Genomic DNA, 20317 nt, shown 5'->3' on the forward strand with positions numbered 1-20317 from the left:
GGGATAGTTCAGGGCCAGGCTGGGGGTCTCTGGGATGCCTGCTGCAGGGGAGAGATCAGGGCCAGGCCGGGGAGCCAACAGGATTACTTTCTTCTCCCGGAACCCCATCAGGGGCCTGACACCTCAAACATGGTCCTGAGAATACCACAGCAGAACAGCGGGATGAGGATTTAACCTCTCTCTCGCTCTCTTTCTCTCTCGACTAGGATAGTAAATAGTTTGAAAATGAAATGACATGAGAGTGTACAGTAAATCCCTCATTACATTTAGGGGAAACCCTGCTTACAGAAGTGACATGAACTGTAAGGATTTAGGCACTGTGAGTTGAAAACTCATTGTTTGCAGAATGGATACATTCTGCCCTCGTTTTGTGCAATTGCTTCATCATTGTTGCAGTGTAGAAGAGCACTGCTCTGTTAGTTAGCTACTGGGAGTTTACCAACAGCCTAACATCAGGAGCATGGCTATGCTGTGTCCTAGAGCCTCTTTGTGTGACAACACTATATGCTAGCCCGTAGTGGAGGGATACACTGTCTGCTCAGTCTGTCTGTGACAGGGCTGACAGGTCGTCCCAGGGCACTGACACTCATATGTCCAGCAAAACACTTTCTGTTTAAAGCATGTCAGCCAAACAACAGCTATCAGAGCTTTGCATGTTGGGAATCTAAAACAGTCCAATGAGAATGTTTATTTGACAGACCTCGGTAGGTGTAAAATTGCATAGGACCTTCATAGGCGGAAAAAGAAGCCCTGGTCCATCTTAACCTGTGTTAGGGGTATTTATGGTGGGTGGTATCTCCTGCAGTGCAGCACATATATTCTGGTTCATGGTGGATTTATTTTCTGACTGAGTCCTATATGTTTTTCATTATTATGATTCAGGTTGAAATAAAATGCTGAGGCTGGTGTTCTGGTTCTGCTCTTGGGTGAGGGCGGGCAGTAAAAGAAGCAGGGGAATGCAGAATTGATTTACAAATGACTGACAAGAATGTTTTCCAAAGGGAATTTATCATAGCCAGGCAGACAGCGCCTCTGCATTACAATGCTAATGTCAAGGCTGAGCCATCTCAAAATCTAGAGAAATACATTTTTATGCCATTTCTCTCCAAAAAAACAAGGTCCTATCATAGTCGAAGTATTTTATATTGATTAGTGCACATTATTCTTTGAGTCATTTTTTATTTCATGTTACATGTCAGAGGAGGCATTATTTGTTAAGAATTTTATTTTATAAAAACAGCAAATTAGTTTCTTCAGCATTCACGTAATCAAAAGAAACCATTCAATCCTACTTCGTGATTAGTCGTGATTTGAGTAAAATTCTTTGGTCGCTGGTTCATATCCGGCTCAAAGGACGATAACATTAACCGGTCGCTCCAAGGCATTCCTAGTCGATCACCAAACATTTCTGTAAAAGACTCAACGATAAAGCCTTGTGTTCCTATTTTTTGTATTTTTTTTGAGCTGTTGGCAGTAGGTGCACTTGATTCAGCTGCCCTAGCGCCGAGAAGGCAGACTGTTCCCATTTCGAAACATTTAATGTGCCCGAAAGAAGAGCTCTGCCTACCCAGCAGGCCCAGAGAGCAAATCAAGTGCAGCTATTGGCCAACCACTGGCCAATCAGATAGCTCACAGTATCTGCACAGTTTCCTTGAGCCATAGACTGTAAAAGGAAGACTCAAACACACAGCAAAGTTGATACTGTGAGATTTCAAAACTTGTAAAACCATGACTAGAGAGACTCAACTAATACAGCAAAGAGCTTCTGTTTTTATGAGTAAGTTCATGTTTAAGTTGTTATTCATCACTGTCAACACTTTGTACAATACTTTTTTAAGCCATAAAATGCGCGTTCTCCCTACTTCCACTCACGCTACAACCAGCACTGCAGCTGCAATTAATGAGTAGGAAAGCTGCTTGTGTCTTTTCTTTTAATTATTAGCTGCTTATTTCACTTTCTATGGTCATAGGAGTAACAACATGAATTGGTGCATGAGACAGAAATAATGCAGTGCGACTTGAGTTTCGCCATCAGCTGGAAGACTGTCCCCTCTTTTCTCAGTTGAGGGAGGGAGAGAGGAGGGACAGTGAGTCGGGTGAGAGGCAGCCTCACCGCTGCTCCTTCCCTCCCCTCAGACTGACCATCAGATGCAGACCATCAGTCCAGTAGAAAAAAAGAACATTATTATGCTCACTCAGCTGTGCCTCAGAAGTAATACAACAAATTAACTATTACCAGTGTGATCATATACAGTACCTACATTTTTTAAATATAATTTGAAAATGGTCTAAGAAGAACAATAATGGCAGGGCAATTCAAGCATAGCCAATACGCCATGATAATGTATTGTCTAATATAATAATCTATAGCCTATAGCGAACCTCAATGCTGCAGAACTGTTTTTAATTGGTTAATGTTGCATAGGCTTATGTTTTTGAAGGCATGTTTAAAAAAATATTGACTCAGAAAAGGTTGGTGACCACTGGCCTAGTGGTTAGAGCGTTGCATCAATGACCAAACGGTTGCTAGTACAAATCTTTGAGCTGATTACATTGTAGGTGAAATATCTTCCAATCTGCCCTTGAGCAGGGCACTTAACCCTAATTGCCCCAGGGTTGCTGATCCCTGGCTGTGACCCCACTCTCTGACGGTGTCTCAGGGGGAGTGGGATATGCAAAAAACATTATTTTTCACACTTGTACAGGTTACACACTTGTACATCTGTGAAACAGGACAAATATTAGCACCCTCTATTTTAACTTTTTATATGAATATTGAGTTGAGTCCTCCAAATTTTTCTTCATGAGCAGCTAATGAATGATCATCACAAAGTATGTTCCGTTCACCAGTTCAAAATCAAACCGTTAGTGCTGAATAGTGTGACCTAGAGAGTCATGGCTCTAATGAAACACTTAGAAGTTCCTTATCCACATCTTCAAGTTTTCTATCAGGTACTCTTAGCTCTTAGCCCTTAGCTCTTAGCCCCTAGATCTTAGCTCTTAGCCCCTAGCTCTTAGCCCTGAGCTCTTAGTTCTTAGCTCTTAGCCCCTAGCTCTTAGCCCTGAGCTCTTAGCTCTTAGTCCTTAGCCTTAGTTCTTAGCTCTTAGCCCCTAGATCTTAGCTCTTAGCCCCTAGCTCTTAGCCCTGAGCTCTTAGCTCTTAGTCCTTAGCCCTTAGCTCTTAGCTAGAAGCCCTTAGCTCTTAGCTTTTATCCCTTATCAAATCAAATCAAACTTGATTTGCCACATGCGCGGAATACAACAAGTGTAGACTTTACCGTGGAATGCTTACTTACAAGCCCTTAACCAACAGTGCAGTTCAAGAAGAAGAAAATATTTACCAAGTAGGATAAAATAAAAAGTAACACAATAAGAATAACAATAACGAGGCTATATACAGGCGGCACCGGTACCGAGTCAGTGTGCAGGGGTACAAGCTTGTTGAGATAATCTGCACATGTATGTGGGGGCGAAGTGACTATGCATAGGTTAATAGTTTAAAAACAAACAGTGGGCCTCCCGGGTGGCGCAGTGGTCTAGAGCTGCGCCACCAGAGTCTCTGGGTTCGCGCCCAGGCTCTGTCGCAGCTGGCCACGACCGGGAGGTCCGTGGGGCGACGCACAATTTGTCTAGCATCGTCCGGGTTAGGGAGGGTTTTTGCCGGTAGGGATATCCTTGTCTCATCGCGCTCCAGCGACTCCTGTGGCGGGCCGGGCGCAGTGCGCGCTAACCAAGGGGGCCAGGTGCACGGTGTTTCCTCCCACACATTGGTGCGGCTGACTTCCGGGTTGGAGGCGCGCTGTGTTAAGAAGCAGTGCGGCTTGGTTGGGTTGTGCTTCGGAGGACGCGTGGCTTTCGACCTTCGTCTCTCCTGAGCCCGTACGGGAGTTGTAGCGATGAGACAAGATAGTAATTACTAGATTGGATACCACGAAAAAATTGGGGGGAAAAGGGGGAAGAAAAAAAACAGTGAGTAGCAGCAGTGTACAAGGGGGGGGTCAATGTAAATTGTCCAGTAGCGATGTTTATTAATTGTTCAGCAGTCTAATGGCTTGGGGGTAGAAGCTGTTGAGGAGCCTTTTGGTCCAAGACGTGGCGCTCCGGTACCGCTTGCCGTGCGGTAGCAGAGAAAACAGTCTATAACTTGAGTGACTGGAGTCTCTGACAATTTTATGGGCTTTCCTCTGACAACACCTATTATATAGGTCCTTGATGGCAGTTGCCATACCAGGCGGGGATGGCAACTGGTCAGGATCCTCTCGATGGTGCAGCTGTAGAACCTTTTGAGGATCTGGGGACACATGCCAAATCTTTTCAGTCTCCAGAGGGGGAAAATGTTTTGTCGTGCCATTTTCACGACTGTCTTGGTATGTTTGGACCATGATAATTCGTTGGTGATGTGGACACCAAGGAACTTGAAACTCTCGACCCGCTCCACTACAGCCCCATTTATGTTAATGGGGGCCTGTTCGGCCCGCCTTTTCCTGTAATCCACGATCAGCTCCTTTGTCTTGCTCACATTGAGGGAGATGTTGTTGTCTTGGCACCACACTGCCAGTTCTCTGGCTCTTCCCTATAGGTAGTCTCAGTGTTGTCGGTGATCAGGCCTACCACTGTTGTGTCATCAGCAAACTAAATTATGCTGTTGAAGTTGTGTTTGGCCACGTAGTCATGGATGAACAGGGAACACAGGAGGGGACTAAGTAGAAAACCCCTGAGGGGCCCCAGTGTTAAGAATCAGCGTTGCAGATGTGTTGTTGCCTACACTTACCACCTGGGGGCGGCACGTCAGGAATTCCAGGATCTAGTTGCAGAGGGAGGTGTTTAGTCCCAAAGTCCTTAGCTTAGTGATGAGCTTTGTGGGCACTATGGTGTTGAACACTGAGCTGTAGTCGATGAACATTCTCACATAGGTGTTCCTTTTGTCCAGGTGGGAAAGGGCGGTGTGGAGTGCGATTGAGATTGCGTCATCTGTGGATCCGTTTGGGGCGCTATGCGAATTGGAGTGGGTCTAGGGTGTCCAGAAGGATGCTGTTGATGTGAGCCATGACCAGCCTTTCAAAGCACTTCATGGCTACCGACGTGTGTGCCACGGGGCAGTAATCATTTATGCAGATTACCTTCGCTTCCTTGGGCACAGGGACTATGGTGGTCTGCTTGAAACATGTAGGTATTACAGACTTGGTCAGGGAGAGGTTGAAAATGTCAGTGAAGACACTTGACAGTTGGTCAGCGCATGCTTTGAGTACACATCCTGGTAATCCATCTGGCCCAGCGGCTTTGTGAATGTTGGCCTGTTTAAAGGTTTTGTTCACATTGGCTACCGAGAGCGTTATCACACAGTCATCCAGAACAGTTGGTGCTCTCGTGCATGCTTCAGTGTTGCTTGCCTCGAAGTGAGAATCAAAGGCATTTAGCTCATCTGGTAGGCTCGCGTCACTGGGCAGCTCGCATCTGGGTTTCCCTTTGTAGTCCGTAGTAGTTTTCAAGCCCTGCCATATCCGACGAGCGTCAGAGCCGGTGTAGTAAGATTCAATCTTAATCCTGTATTGACGCTTTGCTTGTTTGATGGTTCGTCTGAGGGCATAGCGGGATTTCTTATAAGCGTCCAGATTAGTCTCCTGCTCCTTGAATGCAGCAACTCTAGCCTTTAGCTCGATGCAGATGTTGCCTGTAATCCATGGCTTCTGGTTGGGATATGTATGTACAGTCACTGTGGGGACGACGTCATCGATGCACTTATTGATGAAGCCGATGACTGATGTATTCCTCAATGCCATTGGATGAATCCCGGAACATATTCCAGTCTGTGCTATCAAAACAGTTTTGTAGTGTAGCATCCGCGTCATCTGACCACTTCCGTATTGAGTGAGTCACTGGTACTTTCTGCTTTAGTTTTTGCTTGTAAGCAGGAATCAGGAGGATATAATTGTGGTCAGATTTGCCAAATGGATGGCGGGGGAGAGCTTTGTATGCATCTATGTGTGTGGAGTAAAGATGGACTAGGATCTTTTTTTCCTGGTTGCACATGTGACATGCAGGTAAAAATGTGGTAAAACTGTTTTAAGTTTGCCTGCATTAAAGTATCCGACCACTAGGAGCGCCGCTTGTGGGTGAGCATTTTCGTCTTTGTGGTGGTAAATAGGCGGCTACGAATAATACAGGTGAGAACTCTCTTGGTAGATAGTGTGGTCGACAGCTTATCATAAGGTACTCTACCTCATGCGAGCAATACCTCGAGACTTCTTTAATATTAGACATCACGCACCAGCTGTTATTGACAAAAAAGACACACACCCCTCGTCTTACCAGAGGTAGCGTTTCGGTTCTGCCAGTGCATGGAAAATCCCGCCAGCTCTAAATGATCAGTTTCTTCATTCAGCCACATCTTGGTGAAACGTAAGATGTTACAGTTTTTAATGTCCCGTTGGTAGGATAATCTTAATAGTAGGTCATCAATTGCACGTTAGCAAGAAGATAGGAAGGCAGTGGGAGTTTACTCGCTCGCCTCTGGATTCTCAGAAGGATCCCTGGCGTCTTCTCTTCACGTTAAAGGCGTGGATCTGGGCCTGTTCCAGTGAAAGCAGGATATTCTTCTCGTCGGACTCATTAAAGGAAAAAGTTTCCTCCAGTCTGTGGTGAGTAATCGCTTTCCTGATGTCCAGAAGTTATTTTCGGTCATAAGAGATGGTTGCAGCAACATTATGTTCACAATAAGTCAAAAAATAAGTTATACAAAATGCCAAAAAAAGAACAAAATTGCACAATTGGTTGAGAGAATGTAAAACGTCAGCCATGTTCTTCGGCGCCATCGTATCTCTTAGCTCTTAGTCTTTGATGGGATAGCGTCAGATGTTACCGGTACTGTGCATACAATAAGGGTTCTCTTCGGCCGGTAACTTTGATCAAAATGGCATCCTGTTCAACAACGTATTTGTCAGCTTGCATGGTGAATGTTGTTTTCCAAGAATCACAATGCAAACTGACCAAGGAAATATGGTAATTGTTTTCCAAGACAACCGGGGTTATATTAAACTGAGGAATGTTTTCCAAGAAAACTTGGCTTCATGGATACTGAGAAAGTCAGCAGATCAGTAAGTGACTGTAGTATTATAGAGAATGTCATTGAGGGTACTATTATAGAGAATGTCATTGACTAGGCCTATATTATTCTCTGCTCGATATAACCTCTTCTCTGTGCTTTTGCTACGTTCCCTCTAATTGAGGCCTGATGAGCCTGTCACTCACATGCTCAGTGACATTATAATGGTGTTTGTATTACTGATGGTATTGATAAAGGGATTGTTATTAAAGGTTTGACTTTCCCCTGGCTATCAGAGTGTGTAATCTAATCACCTCTGAATCTCCAGGATAAACTCATGTATAATTGCAAAGGAGAGATAGAGAATGTTCCGATCACTGAGACTGTGTGTGTGTGTGTGTGTGTGTGTGTGTGTGTGTGTGTGTGTGTGTGTGTGTGTGTGTGTGTGTGTGTGTGTGTGTGTGTGTGTGTGTGTGTGTGTGTGTGTGTGTGTGTGTGTGTGTGTGTGTGTGTGTGTGTGTGTGTGTGTGTGTGTGTGCGTGTGTAGCCTGAAGTGTTCTCACTTTTGCCAGCCAATAGCTAGCTTTTTTCATAGCGCCGATTGGTAAGGTGCTTCAGGAGGGCGGTCATGTGTACATGCAAGGCAGAGGAACCGAGTTCGCGCCAGTTATTGGCCGAATTGGGAGGAAATGGTACTCGCTAAGCGAGCAGCGTGACCTCCTTTACGTGCACTTGATTGTATGTTTTATGTGTGCATGTGACGGTGTCTGTGCATTATTGGTTGTGAGTATGTGCATGTACGAGCATGAGTGTGTGTGGATGAGATATGTTTTTCAATGTGTATATGTTTGACCCTACTGTAGATTGTTTGAATAAAACATTGGCATGTAACTCCTTGCATCTCACATGCCAATGTCTTTTTCCTCAATGTTTCTATGTATGTATTCCTGTTCCCCCAAAATTATGTTTTAGTCCTGGATAAAAGGGATTCTCCAATGAGCATCGCTTTGCACCTTCACTATAAATCCATACACACGGTCACGTACCATGTGCATGCATGTATATGTGGATCTATATGTATGTTATAGGTTTGCCTTACTGTATAAATTATATGTCTATAATTTATAACGTCTGTGCAGACCAGTCCATGTGTCTTTATCTGTACATTATGTATCCAAACATTTCCAAAACAACAAGAAAAAAACAAATCTGAATCCTGTTAAAAAAAGTATAATCTAAACTTCAAATTAAATTGGAAGTCCTTGATATAAAAAAAAAGGATAAATAAGACAAGAGCAGAGCTCCGAGTCTGCTGGGAAATACAGCTGGGACCTTTTTGATTCCAAGAACCCATGTATAGATGGAGTCAATTAATAGTCATGACAAAGATGAGAGAGAGGCGTTGAGCATCTCAGCACCAGAAGTAGGGGCTCCTCTCTAAAACCTGATGAATAGACTCTAGGAGGCCTTGAAGTGAGACTTCATTTTACTACTATTTATGTGGGAATAATGAAAGGCGGCAACTCAAATTCCAGTTGTATCCCATTTCTGCTTCAAAACTGTAAAAGAAAGGAATGGGAGAAAAAACAGAAAGACCATCTACTGTAAGATATCATGCGTGGCATACAAAAGCTGCGGCAATACTATGAATTGAATTCGTAATCAAGAAATGGGCTGGATTTAAAAAATCCGTACTGTATGTGGTAAAATGGTTGTATGTATGTACATATATACAAAGACACATACATATGACTTTGCCTCAGTCAAAAATCGACCAAAACCAAACAAAAAAGAGGGTTCAGCTGTTATTTTCTGCTGTATACTACTTACATGTGGAGCAAAGCCCGAATCCTAACAGAAGTCTTTCCGTTTGATTGACAGCTGAGGACACATGTGGTGATACTCTGAGGGGTTCAAGTGGCATCATTTCAAGTCCCAATTTCCCGAGTGAATATTACAATAGTGCGGACTGTACGTGGACCATACTTGCTGATCCTGGAGACACCATCTCCATCATTTTTACAGACTTCCAGACGGAGGAAAAATATGACTACTTGGAAGTGGAAGGGTCTGAGCCTCCTACAATATGGTGAGTCTACTGCTACTTACTGCTACGCCTCTCTCTGTGTTTTCTGGTCATTGTTTCAATTCTTCACTTCAAAATGGGCATTTGTTGTTTTGTTGTGCTTGGTAGTCAATGACTGCAAATGTGAATCACTGATCTAGGCCGTCATTGTAAATAAGAATTTGTTCTTAACTGACTTGCCTAGTTAAATAAATAAAAAAATTCAAAATGTTAGTAATTAAGGGACATAAGTAGAGACCTACTTTTAATGTATAACATCTGAGGAAAGCCATTACTGTACACCTGCAATGAAATAGTCACGTTGCCACCAACATTGTCTACACTGGACGTTGAACTTGTTTGGCTAAGCGTACTGACAATTGTGTATGTGTGTGTTGGTGCCAGGTTTTCGTATTGTATGTTTTTTATGAGATATTGACATAATCATTAGTCATTTTGGAAGTGTGTAATATTTTTCTAATGTGCTCGTCATAACAATATTTTAGCTCAGCGTTCTATTGATTGTTGGAAAATGAGTCTATCGATTCCCTTCTCTATTCCGCCACTGACGATAGGAACCAGACGGATAAGACATGCTGTATTTAGGGGAGAGACAAACAGCTCTTTTTCATCGCTTGTGTCTTCATCTTTTTCGTCTTACATGAAATGGAAGAAAATGACAAGAGGAGAGCAACATATTCCTAATTCTCACCATAATGTATTGCATCCTACAAGATTATATTGAGTTGCTATATGCCAGTAGTAATGGAGTTCTTACCAATATGTCAATAATGATTTATGATCATATGAGATTATTGGTTGTCAGATGTATCAATACCAATTATCTTAATAGCAATGATGTATTTGAGTAGGGATCTGAATATTGGTACAGTTTGCTAATAGATAGCCATCACAGTTTGTCTGGGATATGTTTGACCATATGTTGTCTAGTGTATGGGGTAGATAGATAGATACTGGCGACCTGGTGCCGTCATGTATGTATCAAGCATGATAGAGTAGGAGTACTGATTTAGGATCAGTTTTGCCATTTAGATCAGAATGAATAAGAATACATTGGGGGATCTGATCCTAGATCAGCACTCTTACTATTAGATGCTTGATACATACTGTTCGTATTTACTTACTAAATCCTCTTCCTTCCTTGAGGAACATAGGCGACAGGATATGACCCATTGTTGATTAATTTAGAAGATCAACAATGGGTCGACTTGTTTACTTGTTGGTGTTGATAATCTTTGATTGTGTAACGATTGTCTACTTCGTCCTCCTCCTCAGACGAAAGAGAGGCGAGAAGGATCAGAGGACCAATGTGCAGCGTGATAGTTATATGACATAATGATGTTTATTAAAGTAAAGACGAAACACGAAAACACTTCAACAAACTACAAAACAAATAACCGATGTAGACAGACCTGGACTCGAGAACTTACAAATGACGAAGAACGCACGAACAGGAACAGACTACATACACGAACGACAAACCGAAACAGTCCCGTGTGGTAGACATACAGACGCGGAAGACAACCACCCACAACAAACAATGTGAAACAGCCTACCTATATATGGTTCTCAATCAGAGGAAAACGTAAAACACCTGCCTCTGATTGAGAGCCATACAAGGTCAATTAAACCTGACACTTAACATAGAACAAACACAGACTGCTCACCCAGCTCACGTCCTGACCCACTAAACACAACTATACAAAAGGAAAACAAGGTCAGGAACGTGACAGATTGGGAGACGTCGTCAAGAGGAAGTCTTTCAAATGACACCAACAAGTATGCATGTATGGTAATGTGTCTATGGATTGCCCTCTCTATCTTTGATTTGGGACTGGGCCCACTTGACAGACTGAGACATGGCTTCGAACTCTCCACACCACCCCACATCACACATCAGACTACATCAGTGCCATAGTTCATATTCAAATCCCTTTGGCATTTGCATCCTGCTTAGCCTAAATGTGTGTATTGTTGTTTCAGTATGTGGTTTACTATTCAGTGATTTGCACACTGGTAGCTAGCTACCTGACCTTGTAGTTGGGCGAGTTCTGTGTCAACTGAAGCTGTTTGCCCCCTCCATCCCTCTCTTCCTCACTCACTCCCCCCTCTATCTTACCCTCCTTCCATCCGTCTTATTTTTCCCTCCTTCCCTGGCTTCCAACTGTGTAGGAGTAGAATCAGAGCCAACTTTTTGTCTTATTCTGTTCACGTGGCCCTGTCTGTACCCAGAAAACACACAACCAACTCCACAAACTAAGCCAATCACTGTCGCTGTCTGGTTATTAGTGCTCTGGTCTGGCACCATCAAGAGAATTACTTAATAGAAGGAAACCAAAAGGGCAGACACAATAGGGGGATAATATTGGGCTGTTAATGCCTTTTTGTGTCTTTTGTTTTGAATGACTTTGTATGTCCTACTCGTGCATATCGTATAATTCTGTGGTCCCTCTTCTCGTTTGCTGTTTCGTCCCTGTGGTAACTCTGATTTGTGAAGGCTTGAGTACACTTCTCGCATTGATGATTGTCAGTATCTCTATTTGTGACGAGGCATCCTTGGTAATTTGTAGAGAAACAGCTCTTTGGCGGAAATGTAGAGCATTTTGGCCCAAATAAGCAGGAAACCATAGTTCCATTATCTCGTTAGATTATGTTGCGCTTGAAACCAGGCTTATACAAGGAAATGTATCTCCCTTAACTGGAAGTCTCATGGTCTCCCTGTATACCTTGTTTTCATTGTTTTAATGTGTTTATGCCAGTTTTCACAGTTGCACATGTGCATTTGTTTGAATGGGAAATGAGATGTTTCTTAGAGAAGTTAGAAAACAGCAGCTGGTTGATTCATTCAGATAAATCAACTGGAGCAACATAGTTTTCTCTATAAGTATGTGTCTTCACAAACCTCCTTGAGAAAAGTACAGTAGTTATGTTCACTTTAAATCACCTTTGACCTTTTACGAAGAAAAGAGCACAAACAATAGTGCAAAGGGTAGGTGTTCTCATTTCAAGCATTCCCCTTTTTTAATCAGTTGAATTATGCAGTTTATTGATCGTTTAATTGGGTAACCCTTGAAGATGCTAATAGTGTACTATTGCAATTGGATATGGAATGTGATATTTCAACAAACACCTGTAATTGCTATTTTTATCAGGCCTCCAGTGATGCAGAACAGTCATAAAGCAAAGCCTGAGTGAGTGTGGCTGTAGAGTTATTGCGGGTATGAAAGTTTGATTATGTTTTAGCGATATTTATTCCTAAACCTTCATAAAGCAGAGAGAACAGTGGAAGCCATAACAGTTTTTCATGGTGACTGGAACCGGATAGGTAGAGCAATGAGTGACTACGTCCCAAATGACATCTGATTCCCGTATAGGGCACTACTTTTGATCAGAGTCCTATGGGCCCAGGTCAAAAGGAGTGCACTATATAGAGAATAGGGTGACATTTGGGACGCCTCTTGTATGTTATCACTTTGTTTACACATCACTGACAAAGTCAGCTCACTACTCCAGGCAAAATACATTTTTCCTTTCCTTTGTTAGAAAAGATCTTGTACCATCCACTCAGACACTCCCCCCCTTGATTTATTTGTCAGATATCAGATTCCGCTGATTAATGCTATCTATTTTCAGTATAACCCTCTCCACAGTAGCCCGCTAGCACACTTCCTATGTAGACTTCAAATATAATCCAAAATATCAATTTTGTGCTCTCACTCTAGTCTCAGAGGCTTCAAGTTGTGCATTCAGAGAGAGAGAGAGAGAGAGAGAGGCAGAAAGAGAGAGGCAGAAAGAGAGAGGCAGAGAGAGAGAGAGGGCAGAGAGAGAGAGAGGGCAGAGAGAGAGAGAGGGCAGAGAGAGAGAGAGGGCAGAGAGAGAGAGGGCAGAGAGAGAGAGAGGGCAGAGAGAGAGAGAGGGCAGAGAGAGAGAGGGCAGAGAGAGAGAGGGCAGAGAGAGGGCAGAGAGAGGGCAGAGAGAGAGAGAGAGAGGGCAGAGAGAGAGAGGGCAGAGAGACAGAAAGAGAGAGAGAGAGAGGCAGAGAGAGATAGGCAGAGAGAGAGAGGGGGCAGAGAGACAGAGAGAGAGAGAGAGAGAGAGAGAGAGATAGGCAGAGAGAGAGAGAGAGAGAGGCATAGAGAGACAGAGAGAAAGACATAATATCAATGCTAGGATTGCTTTGTATCTATACCCCTGTCATCCACACTGACACAGAGATGAGTGTAATGTTGAGCTACACTGATGGCTACTGAAGGGTTCTGTCTTCTCTTCTCCTGAGCTCTGAGTCAGTGGATCTGGGCTGACAAAGAGACACATGCTCCTTCTACCCTCCACTGAGGGAAGGCTGATTGCTCTCAGGCAGCCAGGCCCAGCTCTGCTCCACTGTAGTCTGGCTCCATGGGTCTGGTACTGGAGGGGCCATGGGTCTGGTACTGGAGGGGCCATAGATCTGGTACTGGAGGGGCCATGGGTCTGGTACTGGAGGGGCCATAGGTCTGGTACTGGAGGGGCCATAGGTCTGGTACTGGAGGGGCCGTGGGTCTGGTACTGGAGGGGCCGTGGGTCTGGTACTGGAGTGGCCATGGGTCTGGTACTGGAGGGGCCATAGATCTGGTACTGGAAGGGCCATAGGTCTGGTACTGGAGGGGCCATGGTCTGGTACTGGAGTGGCCATGGGTCTGGTACTGGAGGGGCCATGGGTCTGGTACTGGAGGGGCCATGGGTCTGGTACTGGAGGGGCCATGGGTCTGGTACTGGAGGGGCCATGGGTCTGGTACTGGAGTGGCCATGGGTCTGGTACTGGAGGGGCCATGGGTCTGGTACTGGAGGGGCCATGGGTCTGGTACTGGAGGGGCCATGGGTCTGGTACTGGAGGGGCCATGGTCTGGTACCTGAGGGGCCATAGGTCTGGTACTGGAGGGGCCGTGGGTCTGGTACTGGAGGGGCTGTGGGTCTGGTACTGAAGGGGCCATAGGTCTTGTACTGGAGGGGCCGTGGGTCTGGTACTGGAGAGGCCGTGGGTCTAAAGGCAGCCTCTTTGCGCTGTCCTAGACAGTAGATCTGGAGATCATAGAAAGCCTAATGCTGCTGCTTCATACTGAGTGATGGCTGATGGCACTCAGACAGCCAGGCCCAACACTGCTCCACTCTACTGTAGTCTGGCTCAGTACTGAAGTAGCCATTGTCACACTCAGACTGTATGACTGCTGTCCTGTCTGTATTGAGGGAAAAGCGTAACTATCTCTTATTTCCAGCCTGAAAATAATGGACCCATCTCCCTTTTTAGTGAGCAACCACGCTGGATGATTGTTGGGAAGCAAGTGTGTTATTACTGACACTCATATTGGGCAGTGTGTACCGTAGAGTATAGTTGACAGTTTACTGAGGTTGTCTAGTCACTATCACACACACAACTGCTTAGATTGGATGGCAGGATTCATCACTATATTTCAGCCAATCAAGTAATAATATCTATCTCGCTGATGAGTACTGTTTTTTTTGTTTGTTGTTGTTTTAGCATGGTGATGATACTAGTGAATTTCAACCTATTACATTATGCCAAATTAAGAAGACATTTTTGATGCTTCTGCCCCCCTGGGGTGCAGGGATCACGCTGACAGATCTGTATGAATAACAGGCAGCAAACAGACATGACCAGAAGAGGGCTTCTTTTGCCAAACTCCTGAGACTGTGGACTTGTCCCGAATGGCTCCCTATTCCCAAAATAGTGCACTATTTCGACCAGGGTCCATTGGTGCAATATATAGGGAATAGAGTGCCATTTGGGACAAGGCCACAGTCTCAGGAGTTTGGCGAAAGAAGCCCTCTTCTGGATTTAGAAAAGAAGAAGAAGAGTAGTGTAAATGGTCATGCACACACCATCATCTCACATCACATTTTATTGGTCATAATTATACACATATTTAGCCAACGTTATTGCCGGTGTAACAAAATGCTTGTAAATGATGTTGGCAGGTTTGATAGATTGTGGAGGCTGTGTATATGTCACCTGTCTTGCTCTCCTTAGATCAAGCGTGCAGCCAGTGTGCATTCCCACTCACAAGCATGCGCACACATGTGTACACATACACACACTTTCCACTCACTTGACACACATTTTGCAATCTCTTTCACCTCTACAGTGTGAGAGCTTTTTCTGTATTAGGTTTAAGCTGACCCTTGACAGAAGTTAGGCTAAACGTGGAAATAAAAAAGGGGAAACCAGGTCTTCTGAAATTGGGACTGATTTCAGTAGTTCAGGCCTCTTAGGAGAGAGACTCTGTCTGTCTGTCCGTCTGTCTGTCTGTCTGTCTGTCTGTCTGTCTGTCTGTCTGTCTGTCTGTCTGTCTGTCTGCACAGCAGAGAGCCCCTCCAGCATCCACCATGCTTGGCTGCCACTAAGAGGGGAGCATAATTAAGCGTGGCCTTTTCCTCCAAGCCTCTGAAAATGTGAGAGAGGAAAAGAGAGCGAGAGAGAGGGAGCCGGCTGTGAAATAACTAAATAAGTGACATTTGAATGCCTTCCATGTGCCTCTGCTGTCAGTATAACAGTGTAGGGCACACACACACACACACACACACACACACATTTCTTTTCAGCTGCCTGTCAGAGTGTCAGAGTACCAGGTCAAAGCAACCCCCAGCAGGCTAAAGACAGACCCAGCAGGCTAAAGACAATTAGCCCACCATTTCAACAAACACTAGGTGATTTCCCACTAAGTGTTATAAGCACGCTTGGCAAAGATGCCTGGCACAGCAAACAGACATGACCACCCAGGAACGAGACCTTTTGTTTGGTTAGAAGATGGCAGACGACACAACACTTGGCTTAGGGTTGTTATTGTTGTCTAGGGGCTAACTGACCCCTCTTTGCTTTGTTTTGTTTGTTTGTAGAATGCACTGTACACAGTTTTACTTATCATTATGCAAACAGGGTTCCAACACCTCAGTGCTTTAGAACAAGGTGCTGGCAACACCAGGGCTGCAGGTTTGATTAATGCATCTACTGAAAATAAGTCTCCCTGTCACTGTTGACAAGCCACTTTAATTGACATATGACAGGAGTATTATAATATGAATATATGAAGACAAACAGAAATGTCGTACATGTCACATAACACATACAGTATATGTGGCACTGCCATAGTTTTAACCATTGTTACCTAGTGAGATAAAAGTGCTAGATAAAGTGCTAAACAAAAGTGAGAAATAAAAGTGAGAAATAAAAGTGAGAAATAAAAGTGAGAAATAAAAGTGATAGATAAAAAGGCTAGATAAAAGTGGCAGATAAAGTGCTAAACAAAAGTGTTTGATAAAAGTGATAAATTTAAAGTGATAAATAAAAGTGTTAGATAAAAGTGATAAATGAAAAGTGATAAATGAAAAGTGAGAAATAAAAGTGTTAGATAAAAGTGATATATAAAAGTGTTAGATAAAAGTGGTACATAAAAGTGTTAGATAAAAGTGATAAATAAAAGTGTTAGATAAAAGTGATAAATAAAAGTGATGAATAAAACTGCTCGATAAAAGTGCTAGATATCATATCGTCAGACATGTTACTCCTCTTATACACCAAACAGAGCCCCTCTTATACACCAAACAGAGCCCCTCTTATACACCAAACAGAGCCCCTCTTATACACCAAACAGAGCCCCTCTTATACACCAAACAGAGCCCCTCTTATACACCAAACAGAGCCCCTCTTATACACCAAACAGAGCCCCTCTTATACACCAAACAGAGCCCCTCTTATACACCAAACAGAGCCCCTCTTATACACCGAACAGAGCCCCTCTTATACACCAAACAGAGCCCCTCTTATACACCAAACAGAGCCTCTCTTATACACCGAACAGAACCCCTCTTATACACCAAACAGAGCTCCTCTTATACACCAAACAGAGCCCCTCTTATACACCAAACAGAGCCCCTCTTATACACCAAACAGAGCCCCTCTTATACACCAAACAGAGCCCCTCTTATACACCAAACAGAGCCCCTCTTATACACCAAACAGAGCCCCTCTTATACACCAAACAGAGCCCCTCTTATACACCGAACAGAGCCCCTCTTATACACCAAACAGAGCCCCTCTTATACACCGAACAGAGCCCCTCTTATACACCAAACAGAGCCTCTCTTATACACCGAACAGAGCCCCTCTTATACACCAAACAGAGCTCCTCTTATACACCAAACAGAGCCCCTCTTATACACCAAACAGAGCCCCTCTTATACACCGAACAGAGCTCCTCTTATACACCAAACAGAGCACCTCGTATACACCAAACAGAGCTCCTCGTATGCACCAAACAGAGCACTCATGTCATGTACACTGAGTGTACAAAACATTAAGAACACCTTCCTAACATTGAGTTTTGTACACTCAGTGTATGTGTACTTTCTGTTTCGTATGGCAGTGGGCCTTAAGCCAACACAGAAAGGCCTTGTGGCTTGAGTATCTATCAGATCTAATGTTATGCGTTCCACGTTCTAATCAATTCTACTGGCTGGCACGCTCCTCAACGTGCACTTCTGGAAAACCTACTAGGGCAGTACACAGCATCCTGAAGCAGGAAGTGACTGGGCTCTGACCTTGGCCGGGATCGAGCCAAGAGTAATGTAGAAAGCCCCACACATACACACACTCACACCCTGGATGTGACACACGCAGTACACACACACACACACTCTGGACGTAACACACACATGCACAGACAATAAGTACAGAGTACATGCACACACTGTCATAGACACATGCATGTGAACACACACTATCATGCAATAGATACAGGCACTCACTGTCATACACAAGGACACATATACTAAGTACACACAAATACGCCCTCTCTGCCTGTCACACACAACCACGCACGTGCACACACACACACACACACACACACACACACACACACACACACACACACACACACACACACACACACACACACACACACACACACATTCCAACCGTGGCAGAGTGGAAATCCATTAAAGTTTACCCCTATCCAAAAAGCTAGTAAGAAAGAAGAAAGTACAGACACTGCTCGATGCTCAAAGTTGTGACAGTCAATTGGTGGGGAGGGCTAAAGCCAGAGACAGTTATCAGTGGCTGTGCAGCCTTCAGGCATCACGGTGGAGAGGAGGGGAGAGGAGGCTAAAGTGGAGGTGGCAGACAACCAGAGAACTGTTAAGTGGGATGGGGGGGGCAGAATGGACACTGGATCTCTGGATCTCCCTGTCCTTCCTAGACCCAGACCAAGCCAGGGTAGGCGTGATGATTGAGGATCACATTTTCCTTGATGAATGAATATGATTACATGGCCAGGGGTAGACCTGATCCGGGATCAGCACTCCTACTCTGAGACGCTTTATGATACAGGTCTCCCCTGGCCATGTAATCTTATTCATCCTATTTATATGTCACTTGATATATGTGGGAGTCAGACTCATGCAACATGGATTACAGTTTAAACATCTAGGCTATTCTGACTCGAACAATATCCCATGTTACCTAACTCGTATTCACATGTTGGCAGTCAGATTAATCCCTTCATATGGATCCAGATCCGGTTTTAGCCACCTATAGGTTAATCTGGCTCAAGCCATATCCCACATTACCTACGGCCTGCCAAACCAAACAATCTCCTTTTCACAACCACATGACAACCAGACTATCTTACAGTACATTGAAGCAGACAGAGTGCCAACTGTATTCTAAACATATACATGCTAATCTGCATGAAACTGGTGTGTGAATGGAAATTATTGCATGTAGCACATCTGGCATCTATGCAAATCCAACGTTCTGTTGCAGTAGGCTATGTCTGAATCCTAAATGGCACCATATTCCCTATATAGCACACTACGTTTGACCAGAGCACTATAGGCCCTGGACAAAAGTAGTGCACTACACAGGGAATAGAGTGCCATTTGGGACATACTCTATATTTTCCAACCACGTTCATTCATTCAGTAGGGTGGATTCCGGAATTCCATGTCATTGTTCTAAAACGGAATGCCAAGATAATCACGATAGAGCTGTGGGTTAATGGAAGGAGGGGCATTTAGGCTGTAAGAGGAACTCACATTTAGCCTGAAAAATTGGATTTGGGGATTTTTAAGGGGTCTTCAGCAGGACCAAGGCTGTTTCCCAAATGTAACCCTATTCGCCCCGTAGTGCACTAACCTATGGGCTCTGGTCAAAAGTAGCGTACTTTATAGGGAATATAGTGCTATTGTGGATGTGGTCTCAGTCTCCATCAGTAGCTCCATGGGCCCTATTGTCACAATGCTACAAATACTCTTTACATGTCTTTGACAAGGGAATTATATGCTTAAAGGTAATGATTAGAATATTCCACCCTGTAACCATATACTTGTATGACATTTATTAGAATCATACAACTATAATCTGATGATGTGTGAAGTTTTAGTCAGAATTAGAACAAGGACCTTTTGTTCCTTTTTAGTACGTAAGCAGGGTGCAAGTGTGAAAAGAGGAGCTATCAACAGACAAGGTGGACTACTGTGTTCCTTTCAGGACATTCTGTCTCCACCCGTGGAGGGGAGAAACTGTTAGGCTCGCAGAAAATTATGAAACATGTTGCAGATTAAAGAAACAATGTATCTGTGTAGTGGAAAAACACAGACTGTCTGAGCAAGGCACAGCTTAAGATTTGAACTTGTATGTATGTGAGAAGGATATCTACTGTTTGTGTGTATGTGTGTGAGTAGGATACCTACTGTTTGTGTGTATGTACGTGCTTAAGATTTGAACTTGTATGTATGTGAGAAGGATATCTACTGTTTGTGTGTATGTGTGTGAGTAGGATACCTACTGTTTGTGTGTATGTACGTGCTTAAGATTTGAACTTGTATGTATGTGAGAAGGATACCTACTGTTTGTGTGTATGTACGTGCGTAAGATATCTACTGTTTGTGTGTATGTACGTGTGAAGGATACCTACTGTTTGTGTGTATGTACGTGCGTAGGATACCTACTGTTTGTGTGTATGTACGTGCGTAGGATACCTACTGTTTGTGTGGATGTATGTGTGAAGGATACCTACTGTTTGTGTGGAAGTACGTGCGTAGGATACCTACTGTTTGTGTGGAAGTATGTGTGAAGGATACCTACTGTTTGTGTGTATGTATGTGCGTAAGATATCTACTGTTTGTGTGTATGTATG

At 43.9% G+C, this 20317-nt stretch overlaps 1 protein-coding gene across 5 annotated transcripts in view; it reads left to right on the forward strand.

Annotated features, from left to right (window-relative positions):
• Positions 1 to 20317, forward strand: part of LOC129830971 (CUB and sushi domain-containing protein 3-like) — a 759188-nt gene that overhangs the window by 276163 nt on the left and 462708 nt on the right. For 4 of the 5 annotated variants that reach the window (XM_055893871.1, XM_055893869.1, XM_055893870.1 and 1 more), the window contains exon 5: positions 8924 to 9131. In XM_055893871.1, coding sequence (XP_055749846.1) covers positions 8924 to 9131 — 208 coding nt within the window. The remainder of the gene's footprint in view (positions 1 to 8923; positions 9132 to 20317) is intronic. The other variant, XM_055893873.1, reaches the window with a different exon arrangement.

The sequence above is a fragment of the Salvelinus fontinalis genome, chromosome 32, assembly GCF_029448725.1.
Source record: "Salvelinus fontinalis isolate EN_2023a chromosome 32, ASM2944872v1, whole genome shotgun sequence".
Lineage (NCBI taxonomy): Eukaryota > Metazoa > Chordata > Actinopteri > Salmoniformes > Salmonidae > Salvelinus > Salvelinus fontinalis.